The sequence below is a fragment of the Ochlerotatus camptorhynchus genome, unplaced genomic scaffold (assembly GCF_037179485.1).
Source record: "Ochlerotatus camptorhynchus isolate MF236.1 unplaced genomic scaffold, CSIRO-AGI_Acam_v1.1 ptg000658l, whole genome shotgun sequence".
NCBI classification, from domain to species: domain Eukaryota; kingdom Metazoa; phylum Arthropoda; class Insecta; order Diptera; family Culicidae; genus Ochlerotatus; species Ochlerotatus camptorhynchus.
The window spans coordinates 182820-200746 of NW_027041137.1; the positions used below are offsets into that span (position 1 = coordinate 182820).

The 17927-nt window shown below is 39.8% G+C and overlaps 1 protein-coding gene across 8 annotated transcripts in view; it reads left to right on the top strand.

Annotated features, from left to right (window-relative positions):
* rhea (Talin_middle and talin-RS domain-containing protein rhea) overlaps positions 1 to 13440 on the top strand; it is a 162618-nt gene extending 149178 nt beyond the window's left edge. For 3 of the 8 annotated variants that reach the window (XM_065237896.1, XM_065237895.1, XM_065237898.1), the window contains 3 exons: positions 6471 to 7115; positions 7448 to 8613; positions 11595 to 13440. In XM_065237896.1, coding sequence (XP_065093968.1) covers positions 6471 to 7115; positions 7448 to 8613; positions 11595 to 12051 — 2268 coding nt within the window. In that variant the 3' untranslated portion in view covers positions 12052 to 13440. Of the gene's footprint in view, positions 1 to 3671; positions 3903 to 3944; positions 4160 to 6470; positions 7116 to 7447; positions 8614 to 11594 lie in introns of those variants that run through there. The other 5 variants (XM_065237899.1, XM_065237901.1, XM_065237903.1 and 2 more) reach the window with 5 other exon arrangements.
* The last annotated feature ends 4487 nt before the right edge of the window (positions 13441 to 17927 follow it).

The window sequence follows — 17927 nt, forward strand, 5'->3', positions numbered from 1 at the left end:
GCGTGACTTTTTAGTCCCCATGTTAGGATCATCGATATAAACAACCTTCAAGATTATTTGAACATGAAATAAGGCATGTACAATTATTCAAGACATGTAGAAATCTCAGCCTCCATCCATAAGTAACGTAGCATATTTTTGACCAATTTTAGAACATTCGAGCATATAAGAATATGATCAATAAGAATCTGCTGAGGTATTTTCAGTACATGATTTTCCAAAGCAACGTTCTCCATCTTTGAATCATGAGATCAGTACGCAACCTCCTCCGATTTGTATGAAACATTGTATTATTGTTAGTTATGGCCATTAATTCACATACAGTGTTGAGATTTGTTATTGTCATTGACAGACTTTAGCGCGATATTGACAAAATTCGACAGTGAGCATGCATAAGGGCCTATACGCGATGATCGATTCTCTTCGTCGATTTTCTCTTTTGTTAATAACTCGCTAGATTTAACGTTTCTAGGTGCGTTTGCTGTTGCTTTTGATAGCCAATACAACCTGTTACTACTCTGCATTGAACAAATTCTAGAAAATTGTTTCGCTTAGCTGTAGCAATGCGAAGAGAAAATCGATGAAGAGAATCGATCATCGCGTATTCGCCCTTATGCATGCTCATTGTCGAATTGTTGTTCACGTAGTCACTGACAGACTTGGTCCTCAAAAAAAAGCAGCCTTTTAGGGTAAGAGGCAATAACGCTTACCACTACACCACCACACCTCCGGCGCCGCTCTTCTCAAAACTTCTTTAAGGTTTCTACAATTTCCTTTAAATTATTTTAACTGCCCTTTGAGTCTCTGATCTGTCTTGATGTTCTCGAAGCTTCTCCAAAGCTCTCAATTCTATTGAAGATCTCGGTTCTGCTCGGAAATAAATGAAATTCCCGTAAACACTTTTATGTCTCCCTGAAATTTTTTGCACATCTGTCAAGTACTGTGAAGGTTTGACCGTATCCTACCGGAATCACCCAACCCTTTTGGAAAGCATGCAAAACCTACCTACGAACGTGATGCTTGCTGATTGAAGTGTCGTTGCGTGGTCAGATTAAAGAGGATGTATAGATTCATCCTGTTCATCCAGTTGACAGCTCGTCGAGGTCTTCACCAATGGATATTGCACTATGACTGAATGGTAATCCATTCAGTCAATTGTGCACCACACAAGTACCTGAAATATTTCTGATGTTTTCTTAAATACTCTGAAGGTTTCTGTACTTCCCTGAAATACTGGGAACATCTTATCACATCATGGAACTATCCTGAATTTTTCTTAATTTACGATTATAGATCTTTAAATTGCTCCAAAAATCTGGACTAAAGTTACGGGAACTGCCCTTAAGATCTGTTATTACCCAAACATCTCTAGATCTAGCTTTTCTGAGGTGCTTAGAACTTCTTAAAAATTTAAACAATACCCCTCAAGTTTTCTATCTTTCTCAAGTTCGCTTGACCCCTGTGGAGTTCTCTGAAATTCTAAGAACTTCATACCCTGAATATTTTCGAATGCTAAAAGAACCTCTTTGTAGTTCTTAAAGCTTCCAGTAAGTTCCCCATATTTTCAGCGTGTGAACAACCGCAGTTTGTTTATGGAGCTTCACTGAAATTCGTTTGAAATAGCAAAATATACGAAAAATGGCGCGCCTGTTTAGGATTTTCACTGAACTCATTAAGGAAAATGATCACGATCTTGGACTTGACCAATTTCCGAAACTCTGATCGTTGCTATTTTTTGGGAGCTCAGATTTAAATTTAAATTAATTTTATGTATCCCGTACTAAGAAAAAGTTAGACATTCCGACAAGAATTTTTATAAATAGAATTTTTTAGTTTCAATAAAATCCCGGTTATTTCCCGGTTGTTTTCGAACCCGGTTTTCCCGGTATTCCGGGTTTAGTGCATCGCCCAAGCAAAGTCAGTTAACAAAATGAAAGCAAATCGAAATTAAAGTTTGCAGTTCCTATCATAATGAAAACTCATTTTGATTTTATTTTTTTTTTATTATTAATTTATTTGATAAGGCTCAACCGAATTAACTTTACAGAGCCGATGATTCTTGGTCACTATACAATACATCTTAAAAATATAGTCAAAAGGTACAACACAATAAACACTTTATCTTCCGCTATCCAAAAAGCCTCCTCCATCAGAACTGGAGCCGCTTCCAGTTTTTTCATTGTATGGCAAATTGTTGTACGCCAACGAGGGTCAGAGCGCGTCCATTGCAGCAATGGACGCAAAACGTGGTCAGCACTCACACACTCATCACGAAACGGTTGCTTTCCAAAGTCGACGACGCATCGACCGAAAGAACTGCTGATGAAGAACAATGAGGAGGACCACACAATGGTTGCTGCCGAGAAAACAGACGATCGCGTAGCACACATCGAGAGTGGCCTGCTTTTGTCGACAGCCGAGTGAACACTGATTTTGATTTTATATCTGATATCATATTGTGCTTTCATTATGCAGTTAAAACTTTTAAAATGAAGGCAACTTAACTTGAAGTTCTGCTGTTAATGTCTTGTCTCATCTTTCGTTGAACTAACTATTATTGTTTATTTGTTTTGTTTAACATATTTTAGATCATTCGTGACTTGCCCGGGGTGAGATTTGAGCTCAAGTCTTTCAGTATGAGAAACATGGATGCTAACGATTTACGCCAGGCCCGTATTCAGTTAAACTTTTTGAATGCAAAATCAGAAATCAAATTGCTTTCATTGAAAGCAAGATTAGTTTTCCGTTTGATTCAACAGCGTAAAAGTTTGCTCTCATTTTTGCTGTGTTAACCGTTAAGTCAACCAAAATGAGATCAACTGGAATATTCAAAATAAGTTGCATCATAACAGCAAATTTTGATTTCAATCAAAACGATTAATCAGCTTTGCTCGGGCATCCCTGCATCATTTTCGAGTGATGAACTAACATTTTGCACTCGTTCTCCGAGCCTAGTACTGATAGAATATTCTCAATTTGAAACACACTCTGCTTCTACTTGTGATTTTCACCTCAAACCAGCACCAATCAAGAATGTGGATATGGCACCCAAGTCAACAGATCAGAAAACTTGACTTTCGAACACTCCCCCACCTCCCTTATACCATACCTACAACTAACAGCATGAGTGGGTCCGCTACAAGTGCCGATGCGTTGGTGTTCCTCATATTATTCAAATTGTGTGCATGATCTCCTGCCGCACAATTAAAACACCTATTTTATATGCTTGCGATTTTTTACGTATTAGGAGGATCCGCGAAGAGGGATTGCGCCAGTGCATGCTGTAAGGGTCGATGCGAGCTCAGTATACGAATCCGTCATAACTTATAATTATGTATCTCTAACATCAACGTAGCCTAAAAAGAACAGATGTACAAAATACAAAGTCTAGGTCTAACCGCATCCCTTAGCTAGTGAGATATGATCAACTGTAGCGCGCATTAACACCACCGGTGCCACCAACAGAAGCGGGATCAAAAACTTTCTCCTAACCCACCGGGAACGCGCGGTAGATTCGCTGCGGTGTCGTATTTTGGTTGTGATCAATCGGTGACGCATATCTTCTTGCCTGTTGCCTATGGGTGCGTTGGATTATTTCCTATTTGCTAGTCCTGTTTTTGGATTTCCACCACCGTCCATCAACATCATCAGCCTTACCCTTCTTTCCACAGATGATCAGAGAACTTTGCCTCTCCCAAGTCCACGAGTACCGCGAGAGTAGACAAAGCTCCATCACGGCGTCGTCCACCATGACCAGGTCCTCGTCCTCGTCCTCATCGTGGGTTAGAAAGTAGAGGAACCTATTTTTGAACCGTCGCCTGTTGTTTGACACACCTATATAACGAATGCGTGTGTTGTACTGATTCATCCATTTTTAAATCTGTTTCCGAATGAATGAAACTGAAATCCGTATTTTCCCACCTTCCCCCTCCGTTCGTATTCAGGCGGTTCTACAGGATGCACTGGCGTTTAGGGCGGGCACCGCTTGGTGGCTCTCCGATCAGGAAGAGGAATTTTTACGCGTACTCTCCACCGCACCGACGCTCTTCGATGGAGTCTTTTGAACAAACGCGCTTCATCATACAATCCTTCATATAATGTTAGTTTAAGTGCCATATCCCCGAACTTGATTGTAGCGTATTATTTTAGAACGTTCCAAGAAGTTTTAGATCTTTAGTTATATGTTCTACTTAGATATAAGGCCTCTTTCACATTAAACATACAAAACCAGCACTCATTTACTTACAAATAAAACAAAACTTAATCCAAAACAAACAAAACCCACGCGTTTCTAGTTGACAAGTTTGCACCACCCGTTTCCCGTTCGTTGTTGTTTGAGCCTCCCTCACCACCTAAATGCACTTTATCCTTTGAAAACTGTGTACTGTTAACTATGCCTAATCCGTTCAAATTTTAAGAAAAATCTCAAAGTAAATGTCACATTCGAAACGGTAGCGAAAACAAATAGCACTCAACGATTTGTAACAGTTTAACTCTGTTTTGAACTTCGACGAAAACTTGTAGGTAAATTATTAATTAATTGTTATTTTTTTTTATCTGTTCTGTATTATCTGTGTCCGGCGTGTTCTAGCGATTGGGGTTGATCGAAAAGTGGAAATTTGACTGAATTCGATTGTGTACACTTATTTGCAGTACCTACTACAGATTTTTATTTTTATTTTAGAAGTGCATAGAGCGGTCTTCTGCTGTCGGTTTTTGATTGAAAAAAAAAAAAGATTTAAATGTGTTACGAACGGCTTCACTCCCACCTCCCCTCCACGAGACCCTTCAAATGGGATTTTTCTCAAGAAAATTAATCACAAACCTATCCAAAAGATGCTGTAAAATGTAATGTATCATACTGCCAAAACAAGAGCGTTGTTAGTTATTGTTTATCCACTGCTTGGATAGGATTAAAGGGGGGGGGGGGGGGGGAGGGGAGCACAACCGTTCGATACTATAAGCGAAGAAAAACAATCGCGCACGAGGTGACACTTTTACTATCGCTGATTGTGTGAATTATCAGAGAAAAGTTGAAAGATGTATGTGAAAAACAAACAGAAGAAGCACACTCTTTTTGTCCTGAGTTATGCGATGCATTTTTGTTTACTCGGTATCGGTTACCTTTCCAGGCATTGAACAAAACTCAAATTAGTTACTGAAGTTAGGTTACAGCGAACTCTCAATGAACCGACTTTACATGTGTCGATATCGAAAAGTACTGAACATAGTTGGTTGGAAATGCTATCTAACATGAAGCTTTAGTGTGATAATTTATCAGCTAGATAAAGGTCTGAAGAGGGTAGGTTGATAATGCGACAGACACTTCGCTCAATTTCAACTTCTATTCTATTTACATACTGCCGCGGAACTATCAACCTATCCTCTTCAAACCTTTCTCTAGCTAATAAATTATTGCACTAAAGCTTCATGTTAGATAGCATTTCCAACAAACTTTGAAAATCGTAAACTTCACGTATGAAGTAGCAAAAACACACTTTGAATGTACTGAACATAGTTTTTATAGACTAGTACGTTTATTGATTTTCCATAGATTTACCATAGACAAACAGACATAGCGCTATAAATAATTTTAATTGTTAACCAAGGTTGCAAATACTTATTTCAGCTAAAACAATGTTTTTCTAAATTATGAAATAATTAGATGCCATGATCATATTTTGAATTAGTAGGATACAAGAAGAGGTTGCAAAGAATGTGTTTGAAATATTAAACCTATTTATTTCACTTCATGAGAGTCACAATCAGCGATTTTTCACAAACTCACTCACTCACTCACTCAGCGATCAGAAAATCGCTGATTGTGACTCATAGAAAGCAAAATTTACAGGTTTTATGTTTCAAACGCATACTTGTAACCTCTTCTTGTAAGTTACAAGTAAAACATGCCATACCATCTTTTGGTTTTGTTATTCCGAAAAACATTATTTTAGCTGAAATGAGTATTTGCAACCTTGTTGTTAACCATCGTCCATAAAACACTATCGCCAGCTGTTGACTACACTGTGACGGGCAGAGCGCGGAAAAGATGGCGATAGTGTACAAACGTCATACTCTATAGCAGCTGACTAAGCGCGTCACCAGTGGCCACAATGTCAACAATGTAATAAAAATCTAAATCAACCACTACATGAATGATCGGTGAACAGCATTTGAAGAGTTATCACAATCTTTTCGAGGATTTTTAGATCTACATCACGATACTACTAAGCGTCGACTCATGGGGAGTTCACTGTCCTAAGCACAATTTAAATACTCATAAATCCATTTTCGTTAACTTCACAATCAGCAGATCTTTTTTTTTTTTATTCTTTTACTTAACTCCCACAATTCCTTTTTCGATCAACCCCAGTCTTTAATAACGAGCATCTAATTCTGATACAACGAAAATCACTAACTAGCAATTTCTTCTCTCTTCCTTCCCAAAATCAACTAAAAACAAATCGCAGGTCATGGTGATGAACGTCACCTCGTTGCTGAAAACTGTTAAGGCCGTCGAAGACGAACACACCCGGGGCACTCGCGCAATGGAAGCTACCGTCGATGCCATTTCGCAGGAGATCCGTTCGATGCAGTTCGCACCGGACATGCACCGGGCCAGCATGCAGCAGCTTTCGAAACCGGAGGATTTGATCAGTGTCACGAAACACGTTACGGCAGCTACGGCTAAGGCTGTATCGGCCGGTGCGTCCAATCTGCAAGCGGACATTGCTGCCGCAGCCAATCTGGGCCGAAAGACCATCTCGGACATGTTGGTCGTGTGCAGGTCGGTTGCGTGGTCATGTGCGGAAACACAAGAGCTGAGGCAGCGGACGTTGGATGCTGGTTCTGCGGTGGGTGTGGCTTATAGGGATCTACTGGAGGGAGTATTACATCGTTGCACTGCGGACGAACGGATGCAGCTTTCAAGAAGGGTGGCCAAGTGCGTTACGGATCTGGTGGGCATGGCTCAGCTGTTGAAGGGATCGGACTGGGTCGATCCGGATGATCCGACAGTGATTGCGGAAAACGAGTTACTGGGGGCGGCGGCTTCGATTGAGGCTGCGGCCAAGAAGTTGGCCAGCTTGCGACCGAGACGGCAGGCAGAAGTTAAGGTAAGGTCTTTTGTTCTCAAAGTAGTAGTGTAGACTACGTTAGATCTAGAACGGTGATGGTGATAATAATTCTCTCTTTTTGGACTACTCTGTATCTCTATCCTGGTGGAGGGTGATTCCGGTGAGATATGTTTGATATTCTTGGTTGTTAAATTTTATATTATCACCCAGGAATCAAACATATTATTACTGTGGTCATCGTTGGACTTCATGAAAGTGCAAGTGTATATAATCGGTGATGAACATTTCAGTATTTGTTGCAAATTTTAATCTAGTATTAGGACAGATCGCGTGTTACACACAAAACTAACATAATTTCAATCAAATTTTAGGAAACGGACGAAAACCTGAACTTTGACGAGATGATCCTTGAAGCGGCCAAAAGTATTATGGCTGCCTCATCGGCTTTGGTGCGGGCAGCAAACGCTGCCCAACGCGAACTGGTCGATCAAGGAAAGGTTGATCGTCGGCCGTTAACTTCCTCGGACGACGGTCAGTGGTCCGAAGGTTTGATTTCTGCTGCTCGTCTGGTAGCAGCTGCTACCCACAGTCTAGTGGAAGCAGCTCAGCATCTGGTTCAAGGAACTGGTACTGAAGAGATGCTCATCTCCACTGCTAAGCAAGTGGCCAGCTCTACGGCTCAGCTGTTGATTGCCTGTAAGGTCAAATCCGACCCCAACTCCGAAACCGGAAGACGCCTTCAAGCGGCCGGAAATGCTGTCATCAAATCCACCGATACACTTGTCCAAGCCGCTCAGCAAGCCATCGAAGGCGAGGAAGAGCACACGCTTCGGCTGAACAGGAACATGGTCGATGGAATGGCGCAAGAAATCAATGCTCGTTCGGAAATCCTAATGGCCGAACGACAGCTCCTCGAAGCCCAAAATAAATTGATCGCCATTCGTCATGCCAAGTACCGACAGAAGCTTGCAGGAGGTTTCACCACTGACAGCAGTGATGAAGGCGGCATTCAACCACCGTCCTTCACCGGGTACCAAACCCCTTCACCAAAGCCACATACCTTGCCAAAACCGGGAAATTATTCGCCAGCCACCAATTCTCCAGCGACATCCACCGGAACCTTCCCACGTACACCGCAGCAGCAGCAACAACAACAACAATCGAACACATCCACCTTCCAAAGATCAACGCTCCTGACGGCAAACGCCGTCCCGAAACCCTACCAATCGGATTCGATCAAATCTCCAACGGCCCTGGTATCACCCTCGATCATCAACAGAACCTACGAAACAACCCGGGTGGAGAATTCCAACCTCAGCGCGAGCAAATTAAATCGGGCACATTTCGACGCCGCCGTACAGGACCTGCAGAACAAGGTTCAACCGATGAGTACGTTCCGATCGTCACCAAATCAACAACAACAACAACAGCACCAGCAGCAGCATCAAGCGGGTTATGGTACGGTTACTACTACTACGACGAGCGCCACCAGCAATGGAACGGGGATGCCGCAGAATTATGAAGGATTTACTACGAGGTAAATTTTTGATTAAGATAATGATCTCCACTTTAGAAGCACTGCAATTCACACACAGAGGGAGTAACAATGCGAAATGCGGGTGCTTGATGAGGAATGGTTTCTAACCTACTGATGATTCAATTCTGCTATGTTCGGTCAGCTGAGGCATGATCTTTGTAACTTATAATCGCTGAAAGCTAACTAAAAGCCTCGCAAAATTTCGTGCACGTTATTGGATTTAATTTGGTGTCTACATCTTTCTGGTTTTCACATCACATGACATCTGTAACTTTTCAGGATGGGCATTAACATTGATCAACTTTTGCTTGCTGGTTGATCAACTATTCAAGGATTATCGGAATATGGTGAAAACAATCAAACTGCTATAATTTGTCTTTGTCGTGATCAAATTTTAGTCAAACTAAAGGTGTTTCAAAGATCAATATTTGGCTACAAATGTGCAACAGTTCAGTTGATTTGGTTCATTGTTTGAAAAAGAGCAGTCAATAATAAGCGTTTAATTTGAATTGCACAAACGTAAATGCGTGATAATGTTTGCACCATTGAGCAATGTCAAAATTAAAAAAATCTCAAAAATTTCGTTTTCGAGTTTTTTTTTATTTATTCAAAGGGGGATGTTTCTCAGAGTCTTAAACTATGTTAAACATCGATCGAGTTTCCACTTGCTGCAATTACGGCCTCCACACGCTTCCGGAATTCACGGCAGGTTCTAATAATGCAGTCTGGATCCATTTCTCTCCAGGTTTGGCCAGGTCAATGTTTGTCTGAGGCTTGCTGTACTCGGGTGGCGTTTAGAACAGGCGTTGGGCTTCATGACGCGCCATATTGAGTAATCCAGCGGATTAAGATCGGGGCTGGATGGCAGCCACATATCCTTCGCCCAGAACGGAAGATGTTCCTGCAACCACTTCTGAGCGCGGTTCGAGGTGTGGCACGGAGCCCCATCTTGTTGAAATACAACATTTGGCTTCGGACCGTACTGTTCTTTGATCCACGGAAGAACATACTACTTACTTAAAATCCCGATGTAGACCTCCGTGTTGACCTTGTCGCTTTCTGGAATGAACACCGGGTCCATTTTTTGCCAACGGAAGCCACCAATCCACCGGAAGAGAACTAATATACCGGTCGGTTCTGGAATTTGATACGGGATCGACGGTAAACATGCTTTCGTCGGTGAACAGGATTACCGGATTTTTTCGCTTAAGTAAGTTCAAGATTTTCTTGCATCGTTCGACTCGTAGCTCCCGGATGCGGTTGGTAATCATGTGCGTTTTTTTTTCCGTGCCCTCGACTTCGCCCCGCAATCTTCCTTTACGATCTTCCGTGCCGTAAAGTAACTGATCCCGTGTTCCTTTGCCATTCTCCTTATTGAACGCACTGGATTCACCCGAATTTTCCTTTTGATAGCAGCGATAACCCTCGGAACCCGAGCTGACCTCGGACAACCTGTGGCCACCTTCGCGGATAGTTGTCCTTTCTTTTCTCGGTCTAAAACCCTTTTGACGGTCCACCGGGACGCTTCCACGGCGATTGAAATGTATTTTTGCGACATTTGCAAGTGGGACAAATCACGAGTACGCTGCCACTTTGTCATGGTGCAACTGTCAAACTAAGTAAATCATTTTCTTTTATACACAGCCTACTACGGTATGAGCTATAGGTTACCTGCATCCAAAGAAAACCAAGGCATTGTATGCACAGGTGAAACGGGAACCTTATTTGTACGATGATGCAAACATTATCACGCATACGGTAGACTCATCCAATCAAGCTCAAAACTATACTGATAAGCTTTGAATAGTCGATCAACCAGCAACCTAACCTTGAGAAATTATGATGTTCATTTTTCGCAAGAAAAAAACCATGATGTTATATACTTTTGTCCGATACTGTAACTACCTTGAAACTCCCTTGAAATTTTTCAAAGATTTCCCTATGAATTCTCATTATAAGGATTCATAGGATTCACCAGGAATCAGGTAATCCTTAGAATAGGAATTCTACACAGAACTACATTGGAAGCAATCCTTGCAATTCCCTTGGGATTCTCCCGAGGTTATATTCCTAGAATCGCTTTGCCTTATAAACTATTCACAGTTGTAAGAAATTCTATAAAGTGGCAAAGTGCTTAATTTTCTTGTCGAAGACAAAGGATGGGCATCCTGATCTTGCAATGTTTTCAAGCTTGCCAATAATATCATGGATATATTTGTCATCGTTTCGTTTGAATTTTTATTTTAGAAATCCAGGATTTAAAAAAAAAATCGTAGTCTGAATTTTGAAAGCTCTAACATTGTCTAGAATATGAAAATATTGTTTCAGAATGCTGAATACTGTCATTGGACTTAATTTATTTCCAGTTGAAGGTTTTCTACCACAACCTCTAAGAAGCTGTTCATAAACTAGTTAGACAGTTTTAAAGAGTTTTAGACCAACCTTTCATTCTTCTTCTCCTGCGCTGGTAATCGTCCTTATACATTTTTGGATATATATATGAACCGTAAACAAAACCCACCCCCCCTTCCTCCTGTCAACGGAGTTTATGAACAGCCAATGTCTCACTTTTCAAAAGTCGGCCTAATGACCGGTTTGTACGAATTTATCACGTCACTGAATTAAGATAATTGTTTCATAGACAGGATCTTAGAAGTGTTTCAAGCCTTGTAAGTTGGTAATTTGTATGTGTTGCTAAATCATGAAAACTATTTGAATGCCACTTGAGTGAACGCTTTTTAGATTGGTCAAAGAGCTTCTCAAATAAATTGCAGAAAGTTTCCGAAGATCAATCACTCAGAAATTCATGTTCAATGTGTAGTTAACATTGAGTAGATATAAAAAATTGTCCCTCCAAAATTCCATCTGTGAACCAACTGTTTGAATGCCCCTAGTGATAGTTATATAACGCACCCATCATCCCATCACCTTCACCGAAACCCCGCATCTAATCTCCATGTTTTGTTTATCTTTACCAACAGATACGAAACCCGTGTCTTCCCAACTGCCAGTAATACTAATCCAGCCCCTAATAACCTAATCAATGTTGAGCAGAAGTTCGCTAAACTAAACCTAGAGAACCACGATCAACAGCAGCAGCTGCAGCAACAACAGCTACAGCATCACCACCATCAACAGCATCCCCAGCAATATGTGCATCAACATCAGCAGCAACAACACCACCATCAACAGCAGTTTAGCAGTAGTAACATTAGTAACCAGCAGCAATATCGCACCAGCCCACTAAACAGCACTAGCAATCAACAACATCCAACCAGCCTGATCGGTAGTAGTAGTAGTAGTAACAATGGTACGATTAATCTACTCGACAGTGCCACCGCCACTAGCAGTAGCAGCAAGCAGGTCATCACCAAAAAGATCCACATGACCAGCTCGTCGTCGTCGACGGTGAAATCCTCCAGTAGCGACTGGAAATGAACTTAGCAAAAGTTCCGATAGCACGCCCATACGCAGGTAGATGTTGTTGTAATTCTTTGTCTGTGGTAGAGAAACAATTGTTAAATACGTGTATTAGGGAGCGAAAACATCCGAAATGTGCCTGTTTCGACGAAATCGTTGTTGTGTTAAAAAGACCGCGAAATGTTTTCCCCAAATCGATATAGCTTCCGTTGCGCCGAGAAAGTTGTTGTTAACTCGAGCCTAGTAGGATTTAAATATGCCCCTTTTTCCCAAACATAAAAAGCAGTGCCTCACAAATTATTTTTTGATTAACATTTAAAAAAAAAAAAAGTTTAGTGACTAACGTGAACAGATGAGTTCTTTTTTTCGATTGTAACACAAAAATCGTTTAAGTCTTTCCGACATTTAGAAAGTAATTGTATTCACAAAGTGCCACCAAAACGTTTTTTAACTGACTCAAGTAAATTAAAACCATATATTTTTACGCGTAACAAACGAATCGAGTTTTACTGCAGGTTTACCATTTTCTTAGAATTGCGAAAATTTTCAAACCACTATTGTGCCTCTTTACCGGTGAGAGATAATAATTGAAATACAATAAACAAGAGAGTATACTTAATATTTTTTAGAAACGATTGCACAATAATTAATCCACACACCGCCGTTTGCCTTTTTAATAAAGAAAAAAATATATAAACGAACGAAATTTCAACCCTACTAAACTAATTGCCAACGCTAACTGAGTGCCATTCTCTTCGTTTGCGAACTGTTTTTTTTTTTTGCAAAGCTGAGTTTTTATCGCAGCACTTTGCGCAATTCGAAGAGAACAGATTATAATTTCGAAAACAATCGAACGATTTGACTTTTTCACGCCGTTTTTCTAACTAGTGTGATATACCTAGAGACAACAGCAAAAGAACGTGTTTTCATCCTAGCTTCTAAACAAAATGGTAGAGTTAGTAAATTGCAACATTAGAAGCAACAACAGTAAGAACCAAGTCAGCCCCGTTCGAATGGACATTTAATGAAAGCTCTATTTTTTTAAACATGTAATTCAAATAGCCAATTTGAGATAGTGGACACTGAACTAACTTAACATAATAGCATGGATGAGCAAACAGAAACAGCGAAGATTGATAGGAATTCAAGCCTACGATAAGTATTGTCTAATACATGAATATTATTTTTATTTTTATTTTTTCAAATCCAAAACATTAAAGAAACAACAATAACGTAATGATTAATAAATAAAATGTCATTTTCCCCTATCGCGTACTTATATACGAGCTGCAACAAACAAACACGCAGCAAGTCGAGTCACACGATGAACACGATAGAAGAATGCAGAGTAAAATGATGGAAGAAACGAGTAAATTTTAACCAATTAAAGTGCTTTTAAATTAATAAGTTTTGGCCTTTTCATAACTATGACGTAGTGCGGTATCACAGCCTTTTGCCAAAATTATTTTAAGTAGTTTAACGAATCATAAGTCCTTCGCAGATTGGTTTCGTTTTCAAGCACAGAAGGTCTCCAGTGAAAAATCCAGGGTAGAGATATAGATTTGACATCACAGAATAATAACCACAGGGGTCAAATGAATTCTACTTAAAAATGCCGGATAATAAGGAAAGATATTCAATATATGGGATAGCCAAGGTTACAGTGGTAATATTTATAAGGAGGGAAAATAAATAAAGTGATGATGGATGATTTGCTATACCTATCGACCCTGTTCCACAACCTACTGAATTTAGATACTAAGTTTTATTTATTACTGAACCTTATCATTCCTCTTATTCACGTTTGCTGAAGCGAATAAGGAATTGTTTTGACCAGGATGTATTTCCTTACGTTGTTGAGGAAGATCGGCAAACTTCAATATCCGTTTCGGAGCACGAATAAAAACACCTGTCTTCACTTAAATTTTTACTATTTTTATTACCTCCGAGAGGCAACCTGCTTTCTCGAAGGTAGTACGAACTCTTAACTATACATACATTAAAATTTAATGTCTTCCTTAAAAGCTAACACAGTACAATTAATTTCAATTATAAAACAAACTATACCTAATGTAAACATGGAATGGCATATACATATACAAATTCTAAATAAGGAACAGTGGAAGATCTACTACTGCAGATCGTATCGCTATCACCGCGCTGGGGGGCATTTGTTGTCGTAGCTTTCCACATTCAAATTGTGGTAGAGCCCGGTGCCGATGGTGTGCTTCAACACAGTTGGATAATGGATAATATTCCTTGTTTCAGACTTGAGATTATGCCGACAAAAATGGAGCAACTATTTCTTGGAGTGCCGAATAAACGCAATTAACTTTCCAACGCAAGATCTCAACTTCCTCTCATAGGCGTTATCCGATGGATCGATGGATATAGAGCGATGAAAATAGATCTATCTTACTCTTGCGCACACTCAACCTAAGAATAATAGTTAGTCCGAAATGGTAAAAAGAACAATCATTGTGAAAGAAACAAAGCTCTTGAGAAGTTCGCTACCTAGTGCCTGTGCATGTATTCTATCAGATTATTTATTCTATTCTAGAACAGACAGTGCCAATGCAAAAGCACCAATATGGTACAATAGACAGATAATAAATATCAGAAATTGAAAGCTCATAAAGCGTACAAGAGAAACGAAAATGATGAAAATCTTACCATTTGTGACCAACTTAATTTAGAAATTGAAAATGCATATGAAAAGCACAATAGAAAGATTGAAACTAACATTAAGTCAGACCCAAAATCCTTTTTTTAACTATGTTAAAGATAGGCAAAAATCCAAGAGCTTTGTAATTGTAATTGTAATTGTTCAGTGTATAGGCTGTGCCAACCGCTAAGTTGGCTTATCTAGGGACTAACCCCCTAGTCTATACACCTACTGTCCTTCCCGTTGCACTCGTCAGCTCGTGCGATACTCTAGACACACATGGGTGGTCGAATCCGGGTCCTCCCCTGGGTAGGCTCGTGTCCGTCCAGGTTCTGGTACATTAACTTATATCTATGCATGGTAATTATACTTTGCAACTCACCTTTTGATTATAAATGTCGATAATGCTGAAACTATATGAATGTTAGTGATCATTATTAGGTGTGTGCTGCAATGGAGTAGTAATTGAAGGAAATGAGGTTCTCATGTGGCTTATAGGTAATTCTAAAATAGGTAAATCATGCAAGCACACACCTTTTACAATTCTTATCCTACTTACCAGTTCCGTCCAGTATAAATTGGCTGTTTGCAAATGACCTAATCCTTTCTGACTGCTTCTCTCTTACGTTTTCTCGCTTTTTTCCTTCTTCCTATTGAAAATCTGGCCGTGTTCCCATTTGTTCTCAGGTAGATAATATTGGTACATGATTGGAAGAAAGAAATAGAACAAGTTAAGTGTGAGTTGCATGCGTTGGTTAGTCGTTTGGGTCATGGTGTTGTGTTCCCTATTTTATTTGCCTCTATTCAGCTCTCAGATCGCCCCCTCCCCCAAACTATTGCGGATGAGAAAAAGAACCCATATTTGGTAACCTCTCACGAGCTGCAATGCATAAGATATGAATAACAAACAAATCTAGAACGGGGCTTAAACATATAACATTTTCTAAGACAGAACATGATTAGTATAGTATGAATAATGAGAATTGTATGAAGTAAAGACGATCGCAAAAGAAAGTTCCCTAGCAATTTCAAAATGGGCATCCATACTCAGAAACTATACCCGACCTCAACAAACTGAACCGAAATCAGAACAGCTAAACTACTCGGTAAGATTTTGGCATTTCTATTTAATTGTATTAGGCTATCTCACAGAGACCAGATGTCCAAGTTCGGTCAGAAACTTGTGTAAAGTTAAGTGGAAACGTTGCCGTTACGTAGCGCTAGCATCTCCTGATTTCCTCTATAAATTTATCACTTTCGACCAATTTGGCGCTAGTACCGATAAATTACCTGCTTACCAGCACTTAGTGTCTAGTGTAAGTTATGCAACGCCAGCGCCATCATGTTGTCAAAGAGGGTTTTTAAGTGGGGAAGTCGAATAGGAATCATTACACAAGTTTTTAAAGAAATTTTGGAGCCTCAACGTCTGTTTTCTGTGACTATCTTATATCGAGCTCTTTTCAATAATTGCAACATGTGAATAATGCAGAACAAGTTTAAACATTTTCTAGTGCCAAATTGGTTTTGAAGGAAGGTCAAACTACAAACGAACAGCTCAGCCGCTCTGAACCCTATGAAAATTATGCTTTTCCAATATGGTACATTCTCTCACTATAACCCTGTCAATTCTAGCCTATCTGAACTATTTAATAAATGGAAACCATAACATGGGTTACGCTCCTCCTAAGCGGGCCCTCTGCATCCTATCTCTGTCTTACCTCAAATGCCAATGGTTTGAATGTATCAATATATACATTGGAAATGACGTTCAATCAAATAAACCCATACCCCACTCACTTGGCCAGGCTTCAGAATCGTCCAGTGGGCAGTGCGCTCTACACTCCAAGCACCCTTTCTTTCAAATTTACCCCTCTGAGTGTTGATTAATCACAATGAAACATTGTGACAGAGCACGGACTTGAGGTTACTAGAGTATTAAATAATCTAGGTCCTATTTAGGATTATATCTGAAAAATCCAAATTTGGCCAACGCCCACCAGATAGGCAAAAATCCAAGAGCTTTCTCTCAAAAATGCAATTAAACTGTAGGTTGGGCAATACTCCTAGTCAGATTAGTAACTTATTTGCTGACTTCTTTCAGAACGTTTATACAATTCACCATGAGAATGAGCGAGATTTTCAATATTTTTCGTATCTCCCCGAGCCAGTGAAGAACATCGCAGTTGATAATTTAACTCTCATGGAAATTATACGGTTTACCACCTATTTTTTTAAAGGCACTTTCGATGGATTCTGGCTGTTTAATTTATCCTTGGAGTCGAGTGTACTTCCTCAGATTTGGAAGAAATCATTATTAATTCCAAGTTTTAAAAGTTGTAAAAAGTCTGATATTAAAAATTACTGTGGAGTTGCTATATTATCAAGCATTCCTAAATTATTTGAATCAATCATTAATGACAATGTATTCTTACAGATTAGGACGGTAATTACTAGCAAACAGCACGGATTTGTTAAAGTACGATCTACAGCTACCAACTTGATACATTTTGTGTCCTATTGTTTTAAACTCAATGAATAAAGGAAATTATGTAGAAACGCTATATACTGATTTTAGTAAAACATTTGACAGTTTTTATACCAGTTAAGCTTTCCAAATTAGGCTTCAATTCTAGGCTACTGAAATGGATGGAGTCGTACTTATCACGGCGGACGCAAAAAGTAAGATTTGAAGGAAATCTGTCCACCATGCTTAATGTGCCACCATTACTGTTTATTTTATTTGTCAACGATATACAACATATTTTGAAATTTCTTCATGTTTCTATATATGCTGATGACATGAAACTTTTCATGGAGATATCTAAAGCACCTGATCTTCAAATATTTCAACATTAAATTGACGTTTTTTAAACATGGTGTAAGAAAAATTTGTTATTGTTATTGCTCAGCTCACACCCTGGCCGACTATCGCCCGCCCATCTGCAGTTAACTAGGTGTGAACCTACGGAAATTTAACGACTTTCTTCCACCAGCAGGCCTGTTGCTCCCGTAGGCAGTCCCACTAGCTTCAGATTTGTAGGGGATAGTAAGAGAATAAAATAATAGAGAAGAGCGATAGAGTATTCGCCGACTTGTTGTGCTGCATGAGCTATGTCCGCTTTCATTCCCGCTCCTGCGGGTTACGTCCCTCTTCACGTGCTCACTCACTCAAGTATCCTGGGAACCTCCGGAGGTGCAGAGGGCCAACATGAGAAACCTCCATTCTGAG